Here is a 16,371-nt window from a genome sequence, read left to right on the forward strand (position 1 = left end):
AGAGAAAATTGAAGAGATCTGTGGAGGGTCCCATTTCAACACTCACCACAGTACTGACTAATGAATGTAGGTGAGGAAACTACTACCTCAAGAGGATTAGATGGAACGCTGCCAAGTGTTCATATAGGGGCCCAAAACAGTGGCTGTTCCTACCAGCCATACTGGAAAATCTCATAATTCATAGGCCATTGTGTGGAGCACATAGAAGAATCTTGCCTCAGTAGTAAGGAATAATTAGCCCTAGACTAAACACTGCTCCAGTTCCACCTAACAAATCTTAAAAGTGAGACTCAAAAGAATAGAACTATTTCCAAGTAACTTAACTGTGTCCCAGAACAGAGTTAAAAAATATAGGAATACAAAAATATCCAGCACCAACAAGGCAAAAATAAAAATGTCTGGCATCCAGTCAAAAATTACCTGGCATGTAAAGAAGCAGGAAAATGCAACCCATAATGGGGAAAGAAACCAATCCATTTAAACTGACTCAGACATTAGAATTAGCATATAAAGACATTAAAACAATTATAACTCTATTCCATATGTCAAAAATGTTAAAGTGTGTGATATATTAACAAGACCCAAACTGAACTTTTAAAGATGAAAATTATAATGTCTGAGACGAAAAATTTACCAGATAGGGTCAAAAATAGGTTAGACTTTGCAGAAGGTATTGAAGATCCATCCAAAATTAAACAAAGAATTAAAAAAAAATAAAAATAGAATCACTTCACATGGCGAAAAACACATAAAATTAGAGTCACTGAAGGAGAATAAAGATGCTCAGGAAGAAAAAAATATATATAAAAAAAAAATAATGGTCCCCAAATCTCCAAACATGATAGAACTATAAACCCACATATCCAAGAAGCTCAATGAACCTCAAGCACAATAAAATAATAAAATTGCTCAAAACTTGGACTAAAGAGAAGATCTTAGAAGCATCCACAGGACAAAAATGGTATGTATATACAGGGGGTCAAAGGTAGGAATAAAAGCAGATTTCTCAATGCAAACAATGTAAGCAAGACAGAGAAGCAACAGTTTTAAATTACTAAAAGAAAAACATGTCAATCTAGAATTCTATATCCAGCAATAACAACTTACAAAAGCAGAAGCAGAAAGAATCTATCACTAACAGATCTGAAAGGTAAGAAATAGAAAAAGACATCCTTTAGGAAGGACAATGAAATTAGATGAAAATATGTATGTGAAGGAATGATGAGCAGCAAAAATGGTAACTACATGGGTAAATATATAAAATTATTTTTTTCTTAAAAAAATAAAATTACTTTTCTTATTATTTAAATGTCTTTAAATATAATTATTCCTTGGTGGCTGGAACATCTATTTTTCTACAAAACTGGAAAAATGAACCTGGTTCTAAAAGAATGTATGACAAAATAAAACATGTGAAGCAGTGTTGATTCTTCAAAAAAAAAAAAATATTCTTTAGGGAAAAATAATGACAAGTTATAGAATATAACATGCATATATATATGCAAAATGTATGTCAATACAATAAAAGCTAGGAGAGGAGAAATAAAAGTATACTTTTATAAGGTTCCTATACTATATATATAGTGGTATAATAGCTTTGAAGGTATATCATGATATGCTGACTATGCATATATAAACACTAAAGTAACCACTAAAATAAAAAAAGATATATAGTTAATAAGTGAACAAAGGAGATAAAAAGGAATCATAAAAACACCCAATCCAAAAAAAGGAAAAAAAGAGAAGAAATATGGGACAACAGAAAATAAGTAGCAAGATGACAAACCTAAACCTGACCAAAAAAAGAAAATCACATTAAATATGAATGGTCTAAATACCCCAATTTAAAGGTAACAGTGTCAAATTGGATTTAAAAAATATATACAAAAGACCTAAATATATGTTGCCTACAAGAAATATATTTTATTTTATTTTTGATAACTAAATGGAATTTATTTTTTTTACATTTGATCAAAGATTTTATTTATTTTTTAATATAATTTATTGTCAAATTGGTTTCCATACAACACCCAGCGTTCATCCCAACAAGTGCTCTCTTCCCTGCCCATCACCCATTTTCCCCTCCCCCCCCCACCCCCACAATCTACCCTTAGTTTGTTCTCAGTCCTTAAGAGTTTTAAAGTGGATGCTGAAAATAATGACAGAACAGATTCTGGTCCATAAAGCCAGTCTCAATAAATTTAAAATGATTAAAGTCATAAAAATTATGTTCTTTGATATATAGTGACATCAATAACAAAAAGATGTCTGTAAAATCCCCAATATTTGGAACATAAGTAACATTAAATAAGTAGCCATAAAGAATCCATAAGTCAAAGAAGAAAACAAAAGGGAAATTAGAATATATTTTGAACTGAATGAAAATGAAAACTCAATTTATCAAAAATTGGTAAGCCACTAAAGCAGTAGTTAGGGGGAATGCTTATAAGAAAAATCTCAAAACAATAACCTCAGCTACTACCTTAAAAATCCAGGAAAAAGAGGAGTGAACTAAATCCAGTTAGCCAAAGAAATAATAAAGATCCCAACAGAACACAATGAAACGGGTAACAATAGTGAAAACAGATGAAACCAAAGTTGACTGGCTTGAGAAAGTAAATAAATTACATAACCTTTGAGCCAGATTGATCAGAAAGAGAGAGAGAGAGAGAAAGGCAAACTGCCAAAATCAAGAATGAGAGAGAGATCGCTATAATTTCTAAATTTCCATGGGTATTAAAAGACTAATTATAGAATGTTATGAACAACTTTTTGCCAGTAAATTTTATAACCTACATGAAATGGCCAAATTCCTTGAAATACACAAGCTATAATCTGAATAGCCTTGTATCTATCAGACAATTAAATTGGTAGTTAAACCTTCCTACAGGGAAAGCTCCAAGCCCAGATTATTTCACTGGTGAATTCTATCAAATAATTAAGGAAGAAATACTGCTAATTCTATCCAAACTCTTTTAAAAAATGGAAAAGGAAGGAAATATTTTGCGAGGGCAAATTTACGTTGAGAGGCCAGAATTAATCCTGATAATAAAAACAGACAAAAGCATTACAAGAAAACTACAGACCAGAATCTCTCAGGAACATAGATGCAAAAAATTCGCAACAAAATTTTAACACATCAAATCCAACAATATGTAGAAAGAAAAAAAAAAAGATAATGCATCATGACCATGTGGGATTTACTTACTCTGGAAGTGTAAGGTTTTTTTTTTATCATTTGGAAATCCATCAATGTAATTTATCATATTTTTAAATGTAATCTATCATATTCACAAAGAAACAAACTATATGATCATTTCAATAGGCAGAAAATTCAACATCCATTTCTAATTCAAACAAAACAAAAATCTCTCAGCAAATGAGTATTCAGTCTTCCATCATGAAGTCTGATGTTACATAAAGAATGAGCACAGTGCTGGAGTGAGATTTGGTTATAAAGCCTGACTCTACTAGGTACTGGTTGTAGGACTTTGGCAAAATCTCACACCTCTCTAGGTGGATCCATTTACTTGATCTGTAAGCAAGGCTGCTAATCATTTGGAGAGTGAAGTTAGAAAAATGACGGCACTTGTTCCTCTGACCCCCGCCCTCCCCAAATCAATTTCAACAGGTAGCCATGCAGAAAAATACGTCAGCAAGAACTAAAGTTTCTAGGTAAGGGATTATAGCACTTGGGTGAGGCACAAAAACAGGAAAAGCGATAGTAAGCAGGTTAAGAAAGATAAGATTCACTATCGTAACCTCCCCCAAGATGGGACAGACCAATTCAGAGAGAGAAATCCTCCCTGTGGAAGGAGAGAGAAGTGTGTGCGTGGCTTCACCAAGAACCCTGTACCCGCTATTGAGGCCCCAGAAGCTTTCACGCCACCAGGCTCTCACGAACTCAAGCTTCCAACCCATCCTGGTGCCTACCAGTTCCTACAGCTCCAGGGGTCCCTGTGGGCCAGGCTTCACTTGGTTCCAGTGATGACTGGGCATAACCCAAGCATACAATACACGCTCACAGAAAATTGGTTAGTTTGCCATGTATCTAAACCATATTCTCAATGATGCTTCATGGTTAATTAAATCGACAGTGCCTTCAGATACAGTCAGCGTATGCCTGACTACCACAGACCCAGACTCCTGGCCTGCCTTGAAGCCAAACCCGCCCCCACACAGCCAATCTCCAGGACGGCACAGCTTCCTGGCTCTATCAGACATTCAGAATTCAAGGAGAGCAACTCAGAGTCACAACCAAATGTAGCACTCTGAAGAGTCCCTTTTCTCATCTCCTCCCGAATGCGTGAGTCATTTCCAAATCCCTCTTCCCCACCACTGAAGACCACTATCTCACTAGAGATGGTATGTCTCACTAGAAAAGGCAATTCCTTGAGTTTCTTTATCTCCGTCCCAGAGATTATACACTTACAGACTCTGTTATTCAAACATGTGACCTGTAGGCCTTTCCAAGCAGGAAAGGTTAAGTCCTTTTCTAAATTAACACTTTGATATATGACTTTAACGATCCATCTCAGAGAATCAGAAATTCTTTCCAACTACAATTTAATATCTTTCCCCACTGAAAAATCATATAAAAAGGCATACAGGTGTGGGCACCAGGTGACAATCACAAAACAATGAAATCTCAAATGCCTTCCCACATCAGATGACAGTAAGTCTCCAAATCCATTTCTCTCCTCTGTCACGCCACCCCAACAAAATGCGAAGTCATGGGCTTCCTACTTACCTGTATAGAGGTCTGTATCCGTGTATTCATCCACCTTCTTGTGCTGCAGAATATAGTCAGAGACCTTGGTCCCAATAGCTGGTTGAACATCCACCCACTCCAAGGAGACCACTGTGCTGGAGGGCTCTACTGTTGGGGACAGACGAAGCCTAGAAAGGGTGACGGGGAAGGTTAGTCATTTCCCAGTCAGCATTGTCTGGGCTCCAAAAGCTTGTGCACAGGATTCACCCTAGGCTCAAATCCTGTTTCAACCCACCAACAAGCCTTTGTATGGACTCTGGCAATTCATTATACCTCTTTCAGTCTCCATTTCCTTATCCATAAAACAGGGTTATGAATAGCTACCTTTCAGGATCAGTGTGGGATCCAGTAAATTAACCCAAGCATATGATATATGCTCACAGAAAATTGATTTTTCCATGTATCTAAACCATATTATCAATGATGCTTCATTGTTAATTAAATTCACAGTGCCTTCAGATACAGTAGCCTCAACCTTCCTGCCATTCTCTCCAATCCCCCAACAGATCAGTCAGATCTATAACATCTTTAAATCAACACTCCCTCAGAGAGGGCAGGAGTCCCAGAGAATCCTTTTATAAGTTACGACACAGCACAACGATTGAAGGTCAGAACTGGAAAAGTCCTTAGAGGATGGGAAGTTCAATCACCTCATTTCACAGGTAGGGAAGCAAGGAAAAGAAAAACTATTTGTGAAAACTCACACAGCATGTTGGGCACAGAACTGTGATGGTAATTTCCTTGTGCCCAGCCCAGATTCCTTCTCTATTTCCATTACACTACCTCTTCAAGAACTATCTTATGGTGTAATCTACCCAACACACACAAAGGGATGTTATGGACCTCTGGTTCCCCCATATTGGCTCTTGCTCCTCTCTCCTATGCTCCTCACAGCACTGTCTTAATCACACTACATCAGTTGAGATGATCTCTTACTTCCCTGAATGCTGAATTTCCCACATTGGGGCTTTCACATGTGTTCCTCCTTTTGCTTGAACCACGATGGTGCCATTTGTTGCCTGGAAAACTACTCTGATTCAGGTCTTTTCAGAGAGGCTTCCCTCCCTCCCCTCCAACTAATGCACCAACCACATTATTCTCTCCTAGCACCTCTTTGTCTTTCTTTCATATATTACCTTTTTGAACTGTATCATACTTTCCTGTTTTTGCTTTGATATCTATCCCCTCACTAAAGGGTCAGCTCCCTAAGTGCACAGACTGTCTTGTTCACTGATGAATTCCCCAGTGCCTGACACACAGCAGGTGTTCAAAAATTATTTGTTGAATGAATGAATTAAATGACATTTCTTAGACAACATTCTACACCCTCCTTACCTCAGTAGCCCCAGTGACCAACACAGGAACTGATTAAGCAGCTGTCAGTGCCCAGTAAACGTCTCCTAAACAGATGAGCGCGGAGATAAATGGAGGGGATCATTTAAAAAATCTGGTTTCTATTCTCCCCAAATACTCTGCTTTCTCAAAGGAGGAGGCAGGTCACAGAGACTTCAGGGATCTGGTGATGCACTCGGGGACAGGACTGTGAGTCCATAAAAGGGGTGGCCAGAGGAAGAGGGACCATGCACACATACGTACACTGGCTGTGGGAGGGGGCTGCAGTTGGGGAGCCCACTGGCATCAAAGGCGCTGAGGTCACATCTGCACCAGTCATCGATCACATCCCCTTTTCCAGAGCACCAGTAGGAGCTCATCAATGCGCTCTTGAAGGCCTGGAATAAAGAAGGGCAGAAGAGATGATGATGATCATGGTGGAGAGATTGAGAGTGAAGATCCCAGGGACCAGAGTTGACCCAAGCTTCAGAGCAACCCACCTAGGCACAGGACACCGTGTCTTTCCCAGAGACCTAACACTCTGCCACCAGGTTCTCCCATTCTGAGCCATTCTCTCCCTCAGGCAGCCAGAATGGTCACTGAGGCAGGACAGTGGTAACAGCAACTGCTGAGAACCTCCTCTGGGGCCCAGCACTCTACCTGAATTAAATTATGTAATCTTCTCCACCCCATGCAATCGATATCACAATTATTATTATCGTCATTTCCCACTCTACCCATTGGAGTACTGAGGTCCACAGAAATAACTTGTCTGAGGTTCACAGCCAGTAACGTGATGGAGCTGGGATCTCATGAAAACAGTCTGGGCCCAGGCCCTGCCCCTCCCCACCCCTTTTTAATTGAAGTATAATTAACAGTGTTATATTAGTTTCAAGTGTACCACATAAGGATTCCACAATTCTACACACTACTCAGTGCTTAGCACAGTAAGTAAAGTCACCAGACTTCTTGCAGATGTTTGGTCCATCTCACCTCCCCGTGTGGAAACCTTCAGAGGCTCCCCCCAAGGCCCTCAGGATAAAGCCTAAGCTCCTTACTCTAGCTCCTGATGGCTTCCACGGGCTCATCGTTCACCACTCCTGTGATGTTCCCTTACATGCTAATGTCCACCCTCATGCCACCTCTAACATTCTCACCACAGTAAATTCCTATGAAAAGCGTGCTCTAAGTTAGGAGACAACAAATTCCTTCTGTAAAGGGCCAGATAGCAAATAGTTTTGGCTTTGTGACCAGGTAGTCTCTGCCACAATTAACTTAGCTTTGCCTTTGTAGCCCACAAGCGACAGAGATACTTTAAATGAATGGGCACGATTGTGTTCTGATAAAAACGTTATTGACAAAGACAGGAAGCAGGCTAAATTTGGTCTAGGTCCACAGTTTGCTGACCCTTCCTCTCAACGATGATAAACGTTCTATTGAATTGCAATGTGCCTCGTTGTCTTTTTATTTAAAAAGATCTCTTTTCTCCCTGCTAGAATATTCCCTACTCCCCTTCCTTGTACTCCAAGGAAGGAAATATCCCTTTATTCTGGGACTAATTCTTAAGTCTTGAATCATTCCCCTCTTCTGGACGCCATAACACGCTAGACCACACCTATTGTCACCTTCCCTTGCCTGTCTCATCCAACAGATTCTGATCACACCAAGGGAACGGGCCATGCCTTATTCACACAAGTATTCTCACAGGGCCCAGCACCGATATCCAGTCAATATTTACTGAATAAATAAATGGACACTGAAAAACATCATCAAGCTCATGTTCAGGTTCAGGTGTGCTTCACGCTGTAGTCACTCCATTTACACTAATGTTTCAAGGCACTGAGGATTCAGCTCTTTTTTAAACTTAGAGAGCATTGATCTCTTTTCTCTTTGCCAGGTAACAGACCCTATGTCCTTTCTTTTTCTTTTATGTTTGTTACTTTCTGTGTACTTTTTAAATTTTTATTTACTTTTTTGAGAGAGACAGAGTGTGAGAGGGGGAGGGGCAGAGAGTGAATGAGACACAGACTCGGAAACAGGCTCCAGGCTCCAAGCTGCCAGCACAGAGCCTCTTTGTACTTTTTATTTTTTTTTCAATATATGAAATTTATTGTCCAATTGGTTTCCATACAACACCCAGTGCTCATCCCAAAAGGTACCCTCCTCAATACCCATCTCCCACCCCCCATCAACCCTCAGTTTGTTCTCAGTTTGTTTTTTTTTTTTAAATTTTTTTTTAACGTTCATTTATTTTTGAGACAGAGAGAGACAGAGCATGAACCGGGGAGGGGCAGAGAGAGAGAGAGGGAGACACAGAATCTGAAACAGGCTCCAGGCTCTGAGCTGTCAGCACAGAGCCCGACGTGGGGCTCGAACTCACGGACTGTGAGATCATGACCTGAACTGAAGTCGGACGCTCAACCGACCAAGCCACCTAGGCGCCCCTGTTCTCAGTTTTTAAGAAAGTGTCACACTGCCTATAACCAAGGACACCTGATTACCCAGGTGTCACTTTTTCCATCCTACGTTGTCAAAAGACTCAGGTGTAACATGTTTGTGTAAAGTAGGTCTGGGGTCTGCCTCCTTAGCTACCCAACACACAGATACAAAAGGAGGTAAGTAGAAGGATGCTATTGTCACACCGTGCGTGGCTGTCCTGCAGATCTGCCTCTTGTTTCAATAGTATCCGGCCAGAACAGACCCAGGGACACCCCTTCTTCCAGCCTCTGACCACCCTCCAACCTCTTCCAGTCACAACCTTCAGAACCATCTTCTCAGCCATCCTCTGTCTGTCTCCAGGACCAGGCAACACTGTATTCTGAGCTTAGCTCCTTATTGCCAAACAAACATGAGCTCCCAGATTCTTCAGAGTTATTCTGTCAAAGTGGAGGCTGCCATTGACCACCGTTAGCCCTAACCACTAGGGTTAGGGTCGATATGCATCTGTGGGCCTCCTACACCTACCTCTCTCTCGGCTTCTATTTCCACCTTGACAGTGTAGCTCGGGAGGGTATGCGCCATTTCTTCTGCAAGTCGGCTGAGCAGAACTGCAAAGGCAGTGAGTGCTTCTTGAAGATGCAAAACTAGCTTCTTGAAAGGCAAAACGTGCCCTCCTCCAAAGCATTCAAAAGCCTTTCCAAGATGAGTGGAGAAAAACTCTAGACACCATGGAGGTTCTGAAGGAGAACCTGAACCAGGCCCTCTTGAAGCTGCCTGCCCTGTGTTCTGCCCAAGCAGGCCCCCATCTCTGTGACTTCCTGGAGAACCACTTCCTAGATGAGGAGGTGAAACTCATCAAGAAGATGGTGACCACCTGACGCACCTTATCATGCTCGCTGCTCCCCTAGCTGGGCTGGGCAAGTATTTCTTTGAAAGGCTGACCCTGAAGCACAACTAGAAGCAACTGGAGCCCAGCAGCCTTTGAGGACCCTCCCCTGACATCCCCCTGGTGTCGGAGATTCTGCCTGAGCCTCTCCCTGCAACCATTAGGCAGCCTTTTAACCACCCCAGATCCCTTTCCCAAGCCAAAGGCCAACAGGAAACAATAAAGCTTTTTAGAGGAAAAAACAAACGAAACAAGAATGCTATTGTGTTAGCCTCTACCACATTTCTCTAAGTGACTCGGATGAGGAGGCCCCAATACTCCTGCTGTGTGTTTTCACCCATATTCTCCACTAGGGAATAAACAAATGACTAATTTATCCTGAATTTAGAGTAATGATCTAAAGAAACAAAGAAGACCAGGGCACCTGGGACGCTCAGTAGGTTAAGCGTCCAACTTCGGCTCTGGTCACGATCTCATGGTTTGTGGGTTCAAGCCCCATGTCGGGCTCTGTGCTGACAGCTCAGACCCTGGAGCCTGCTTCGGATTCTGTGTCTCCCTCTCTCTCTCTGCCCCTTCCCTGCTCACACTCTGTCTCTCTCTCTCTCTCTCAAAAATAAATAAACATTAAAAAAAAATTTTAAATAAAGAAACAAAAAAGAATTATTGTGAAAGCTAATGTTCATGAAGCATGTAATACAGCATACACTTTAAGGGCATTAGGGTTGCCCTTAAAGGGTTGCCAGAGTCAGTAAACAAAAATACAGGATGCCCAGTTAAATTCAAATTTCAAGTGAACAACAATATTTTTTTAGTATATTTCTCTCAACATTTGCATATGCACCTAGCACTCTTCCTACTACAAATCAGAACCTGTTAGAAACAAATGTCTGCTGCTCTACCAGCACAGGGTGGGGGTGGGGGTGGGGGTCGGGGTCTCTTGAGGACAGAAAGCAATGGGATCACATGAGGTCATGCTGACTGACGGACCTTCTTCCTCCATTTGCAGGTTCCCCTTTACTACAATTAATGTGCAAAATGGCTCTGGGCATAAGATTCTGTAACATCGCCAGCCAGCACTAAGGGCTTACTTACTGCCATAATGGTGAAATCTGGGGCCATGGATGAAAGTGACCCAGATGGTAAGAGACTGCTTTGACTCTAACAATGAGAGGAGAGAGAACATCCTGTTTTGTTTGTGTATGTGTTTTTGTTTTTGTGTGAGTGTGTGTTTTGTAATCAAGAGTCGCTTGAGCTTGTGGAAAACAAAACAGGAAATCTCTCTGGACTTTGTGAGTTTCACCATCCAAGCTGCTCTTGGGAAGAAATCCTGCCTGTGAGTCTCCTCAGCTACTGGCTCTTTCCCAAACCATGAGGAACAGAATGGGGACTGGTGCAATGGCCAGGCAAACCCTGGAGAGAGCACAAACATACCCTGATAAAAGGCCTACATCAAAGAGGGAGCCCTGGCTAGGCAGCAGAAACCAGCAAGGCATCAGGGCAGCATCACTCTTTCCTTGTCTCCAGCCCTTGCAACATCCCATCCCGAATCCAATTAGATCCCAGGGGAGGAGAATCATAGAACGTTCCAGCTTCAAGGGATTCTGTAAATCATCTAATCTAATCCATTTGACAGATCAGATACAGTGGCTCAGAAAGGCTAGCTGGCTGGTCCACGATGAGAGAGCAACTCTGTGATGAAATGATTCTATTCCTCCATTTAATCGTAAAATTACCCTTTGAGATAGAGGTCCTATCCCCATTCACAAAGGAGCATGGAAGAGAATCCTGGCAGCCTGGACTTCCCCAGGTCACACAGCAACAATAAATGCCAAGATTTCATCCAAAACATCCTTCTCAGCTGCTCTGTTTGAATCACGTGCTTATGTTCTGTTTGCATGCCTGTGCATGGGTGTGTGTGTGTGTGTGTGTGTGTGTTTGTGTGTTCTCAGAGGAAAATGAAACCTTACACTGGAGAGGCATTGTTGACTCCTGGCTTTTGAGTCAGTGCAGGGACCGAAGAAACAAATCCTGTACTTAAACAAGGGTAAGGATTACATTTGCATGATCATTCGTTTTCATAACAAAGAAATGCTTCCAACTTCTGGCTAATTAGCTAGCAAACCAAAAGGGGCAGGAGGAGTAAACAGCCACAAAAATGTTAAGCCATCAAAATAAACTAAGATTTATTTCTGACTCGATGGTTACTTTCCTATTTGAACTTGCCTCGTTCAAATTATTGAGTTATTCCTCTCTTTAAGCCTTAATTTCTCCATCTGTAAAATGAGGATGCAAAAGATATATTTTTGAAGGTTTAGTTAAGTTCAGTAAACATTCACTGAACTTCCTACTCCATACCATCTGCTGTCTGGATGCTAAGAAATGAGGTGAACACGACACAGTAGCTAACTTCAAAGGACCCATAGTGTAATGCTGAAGACACAAACAATCGCAATGAATATGGTTCAAATGCTATGAAGGAGTACACATAGAAGGCTGTAGGGATACCAAGGAAGGGACTCCTCCAGCCTTAAAATGTTGACAATGTCTTAGGAATCCTAACTTTAGTACTCTGTATTTGATTAAGATACTTGGGACCATCCATATAGAATGTCACTGAGCCTGTGAATTAAATTCCATACTCTATACTTACAATGACTAAAAATCAGACTCAGAGGCTGACACCAAGTTTGTTGTTTCTGATTTTGAGATGATTCTGAGATGATTTTTCTGACCAAAAAGATGCCCTGAAGTCCTCACTCAAAGCTTAATGGATTTTGTTATCTCCATGGTGCTATTAAGATTGGTCTTGTGGCTGTCCAATCATTTTCTCTAGGCAACTGTCATAGCCTCTGGACTGACCTTCGAGCTCCAAGGTCACCTTTTCAGCACCTCCTCTCCCAGCTTTCTAAAACATTCCTGCTTAGTACACTCTCTTGCCCAGATTCCTTCAAAATCCCACCTCCTTCTGGTTAAAGTCTCTGCTTCTTAACCTGACATTCAAAATCCTTTGTTGTTCAGCCTGTGGCTCCTCTCCCTGCTCCTCCCCACTGCACCCACTTTATGATCTGGCACATGCCAAGCCTTCTCTTATGCTGTGCCTTTGTTCTGTATTGCCCTTTCTCCACTTTTTTCTCCTTGCTGAATTCCAGGAAACCTTTTGTCCACCAGGACCCTGCCATACTTGAGGAATTTTGTCCCTATACCTCCTCTCAATTTTTTCCCATTTCCCATTTCCTTGCAGTTTGCTTACTTATGTGTACTTCTTACTTATTATACAGTGAACTCCTCCAGCCCAAGATAATATATTTGATTAATCACTGTGTCCCTGGCTCTAAGCAAAAGAGCAACACATAGTAGTGTCCCCAAAATGGGCGTTAAATTCCACAGATACATACTAGGATGCTCTGCCAGGTATTAAGCTTATATACTTGCTGTTATTTTTCTTTTCTAGCAAAAGAGATGACAGAAATGCAATTGGTCACCATAAAAAGACTGACTCTCCATGAAGCCATTGAAAGTGCACTGGGGTGGGGGATGGAAGGAGAGAGAATCTCTTCTGGAGACATCTGGAATCACTGCTTGGAGGAGAGTAGGTTGATAGCTTTTTGCCAGAGGAGTGCTTGGGTCTAAAATAAGAAGCTCCTAGGTCCCTAGAGAAAGAGGGAGGAGGAGCAATGGGAATGGTTGACATCCTAGCTTTGTAGGGAGACTAATTCCTGAGCCCCTGTGGACCACACGTTTGATTGGTCAGGAGGGACTAGGATTGATGAACACAGAAAGAATTGAAGAGGACATCATAGGAGCGCTTGTGCAGAGGCAGAAATCATGGTTTCCAGCTCAGCCTGGACCTCTGGGATAGAACCTACCCGGGCCATTTGCCATCCAGTCATCAGCACACCCACTAGCAGTGGCTGCAGGAGGTGCCAATCACTCATTTTCCCAGCAGATAGAGGAGTTGGAGACCAGGGACCAGAGCCCCCATTCTTTGGGAATAGAATAAAACACTGTTGGTGTGCCCTGATCTTGAGGAGATTTGCTGGTCATCTTGTTATCAATCAATGACTGCAGAATTCAGCAGCCTGTGTGAGAATACATTTGGGGACAGAAGTGAATAATGTCTGGGGACTGAAATTTTCTTATTCTGCAACAGAGCAGGAAGGCAGGGATAGTGACTTTAAAACATGCCCCTAGATATCGCTGATGTTTCCTTCAACGTGACATGCAATCTAGGTTCTCCCCCCTTGGGTCTGGACTCTGTAACTGCAGCCAAAAGAATCATTACTGCTTCCATTTCTGTCCCCAAGTCTTGAGAAACTGGCAGCTTCCACATTATGTCTCTTGGGATATTCACTCTTGGGGCCCAACCACCATGCTGTGAGGAAGCCCAGACCACATGGAGAGGCCACATGGAGGTATGCCAGCCAATGGACCTAACTGAGGCCACAGCCAACAGCCGGGGTCATCTGCTGGATATGTGAGCGTGGACATCTTTGAGATACCTCCAGCCACAGCCACCAGCCGACTGCACCCACATGAGAGAGCCAAGTAAGAACTACTGAGGTCAGCCCAGTCAACCCCCAGAACCATTAGAAAGACTAATAAAATGATCACCGTTGGTTTAAGTCAACAATTTCTGGGATTACATGGCAATAAACAACGGGGGCAGCAGGTAATTTACCTCTGACAATGGTGAAAGATTGCTTAGAGGAGGTAGCAACTAGGGGACAGCCAAGCAAAGGGAAGTACAAACCTTAGACTAGAGGGCTCTGACACGCATATGCACATACTCAATGCCACAGATCCCTGGTATGTCAAATCTAGAAGACTCCTGAAAGGTGATGCTGATCTTCACAATTCTGCAGACTAAGAGGCCCAAAGAGGGGAAGAGACTTGTCCAAGTTTACACCACAAGAATCTGGCAGAAAACAAACCAAGTTTCTCATCTCAGTAACAGTCATTACATGAGGCTGTCTACCTTTGGACCTGGTTCAAGCCACTCATCTGCTATGCTGCTAGACAGGAAACATAGTAACAACACTCGCTGAGAGTGTACTAAGCACTTTGATACACATGATCTCACTTAATCTTGTTGCCTTAGAAGGCAGATTCTGTTGTTACTGTCCCCATTTTACAGGTGAAGAAACTGAGGTTCAGAGGGTTCAATAGTCTATTCAAAGTCACCAGTTAAAAAGTGGTAGAACGAGAACTTGAACTCAGGTCATTTGATCCTGTAATCCATTCTGTCAGCCATGACCATCATGAGCAATATTCTCACTTACTAGAGTAGCCAAGCACTTTTACACTTTCCATGTGTTACTCCTCACAAAAACTCTAAGTACTTTAGATATATCGCCTCATTTAATTTTCCCAACAATCTGTGAGGTAGGTAGAATTATTATGTTCCATTTTACATTTGTACCCAGGGTCGTGGGGCTGGTCGGTGACACAGTCGGGATTTGAACCCAGGAAATCTGGCTCTAGAGCTTGCGCTCTGAAACATAAAGCCTCCAAATACACACTCTGATGGAGACGATCCGTTTTTTTTTTTTTTTTTTTTTTTTTTTTTTAATTTTTTTTAATGTTTATTTATTTTTGAGACAGAGAGAGTCAGAGCATGAATGGGGGAGGGGCAGAGAGAGAGGGAGACACAGAATCGGAAGCAGGCTCCAGGCTCTGAGCCATCAGCCCAGAGCCTGACGCGGGGCTCGAACTCACGAACCGTGAGATCGTGACCTGAGCTGAAGTCGGACGCTCAACCGACCGAGCCACCCAGGCGCCCCACGATCCATGTTTTTAAATATGATTTTCACCCCTGATTCCCTCCACCTTTAGTAGATATTGAGGTCTTCACTGTATCCATATGAATAGACTAATGAAAATGCCATCTGTAATTTCCATTTCTGTAAGTCAAATGTCAGTAATGTCACACAGTTCAATGTAATAGCAGCCACAGGAGTGAATAAAATTCCACAGGAGGAGGAGATAGAGCATGAAAAAAGCCAAGCGACAGGAGAATCCCAGGGACTCTAACCTTTTCCGACTAACTTGCTATGTGGCCTCAGTAAGTCATTTACCCTCTCTGGGCCTTATTGTCACTCGTAATTTCTTCAACTTATGTACACACTGCACAGTATTGCTGGTTCTGATAATGTGTCCTGATTTGTGTCCGGGATTTCACTTTTCCTCATAACTGCCCACAGTTTTCCCATCCCCTTTAAAACTTCCTATCTTAGATGTACTGTCTGAGATCCTTTAAAAGTTCCTTCCAGCAGACAGAACTATGGAGACAGTAAAAGGATCAGTGATTGGCAGGGGCTGGGGGGAGGGGACGAATGGACAGAAGGAGCACACAGGATTTTTGGGCATTTCAACTGTTCCGTATGATACTATCATGGTGGATGCGTGTCATTATACATCTGTCAGAACTCGGAATGCACACCAAGAGCAAACCCTCACGTAAACCATGGACTTTGGGTAACAAAGACGTGTCAGTACAGGTTCATCAGTTGTAACAAATGCACCATGGTGCTGAGGGATTATGATGTGGTATGGGGGAGACTCTGTGTTGGGGGGGGGCAGGGGGTATATAGGAACTCTTTGTACTTTATGCCCAGTTTTGCTGGGAACCTAACACTGATCAAAAGAAAATAAAGTCTATACTTCACCCCCCCGATAGCTAACATGCTTTCTGTGGAAGAGGTCACACAGGCGATGAACACACCATGGATGGTTTCTGAATACAGAGAGGGGTATCATGAAGGGAAGAGACACCTGTTAAGCACATCCTTACTCTGTCCTGGTGCTAAGGCATCTATCTGTCAGCTCTCCTATGCCTCTCAATACCTTGTGCGTGCTACAGCTCTCACCGTCTGCAGTAATCCTTCTAGACGAGCAAGTGTAGGACCAGAGAAGAGAAGACAGCAGCCCAGTGTTCCCCAGATAG

The 16,371-nt window shown here is 42.3% G+C and overlaps 1 protein-coding gene across 4 annotated transcripts in view; it reads right to left on the reverse strand.

The window, feature by feature from the left end:
- The window catches only part of ASTN2 (astrotactin 2), an 876,482-nt gene that overhangs the window by 146,752 nt on the left and 713,359 nt on the right, over positions 1–16,371 (reverse strand). For all 4 annotated transcript variants that reach the window (XM_078436555.2, XM_078436553.2, XM_078436554.2 and 1 more), the window contains 2 exons: positions 6,368–6,501; positions 4,751–4,899 (listed from right to left, as the gene is read on the reverse strand). In XM_078436555.2, coding sequence (XP_078292681.2) covers positions 4,751–4,899; positions 6,368–6,501 — 283 coding nt within the window. The remainder of the gene's footprint in view (positions 1–4,750; positions 4,900–6,367; positions 6,502–16,371) is intronic.

This window comes from Panthera onca, chromosome D4, assembly GCF_046562875.1.
Source record: "Panthera onca isolate mPanOnc1 chromosome D4, mPanOnc1 haplotype 2, whole genome shotgun sequence".
NCBI lineage: Eukaryota > Metazoa > Chordata > Mammalia > Carnivora > Felidae > Panthera > Panthera onca.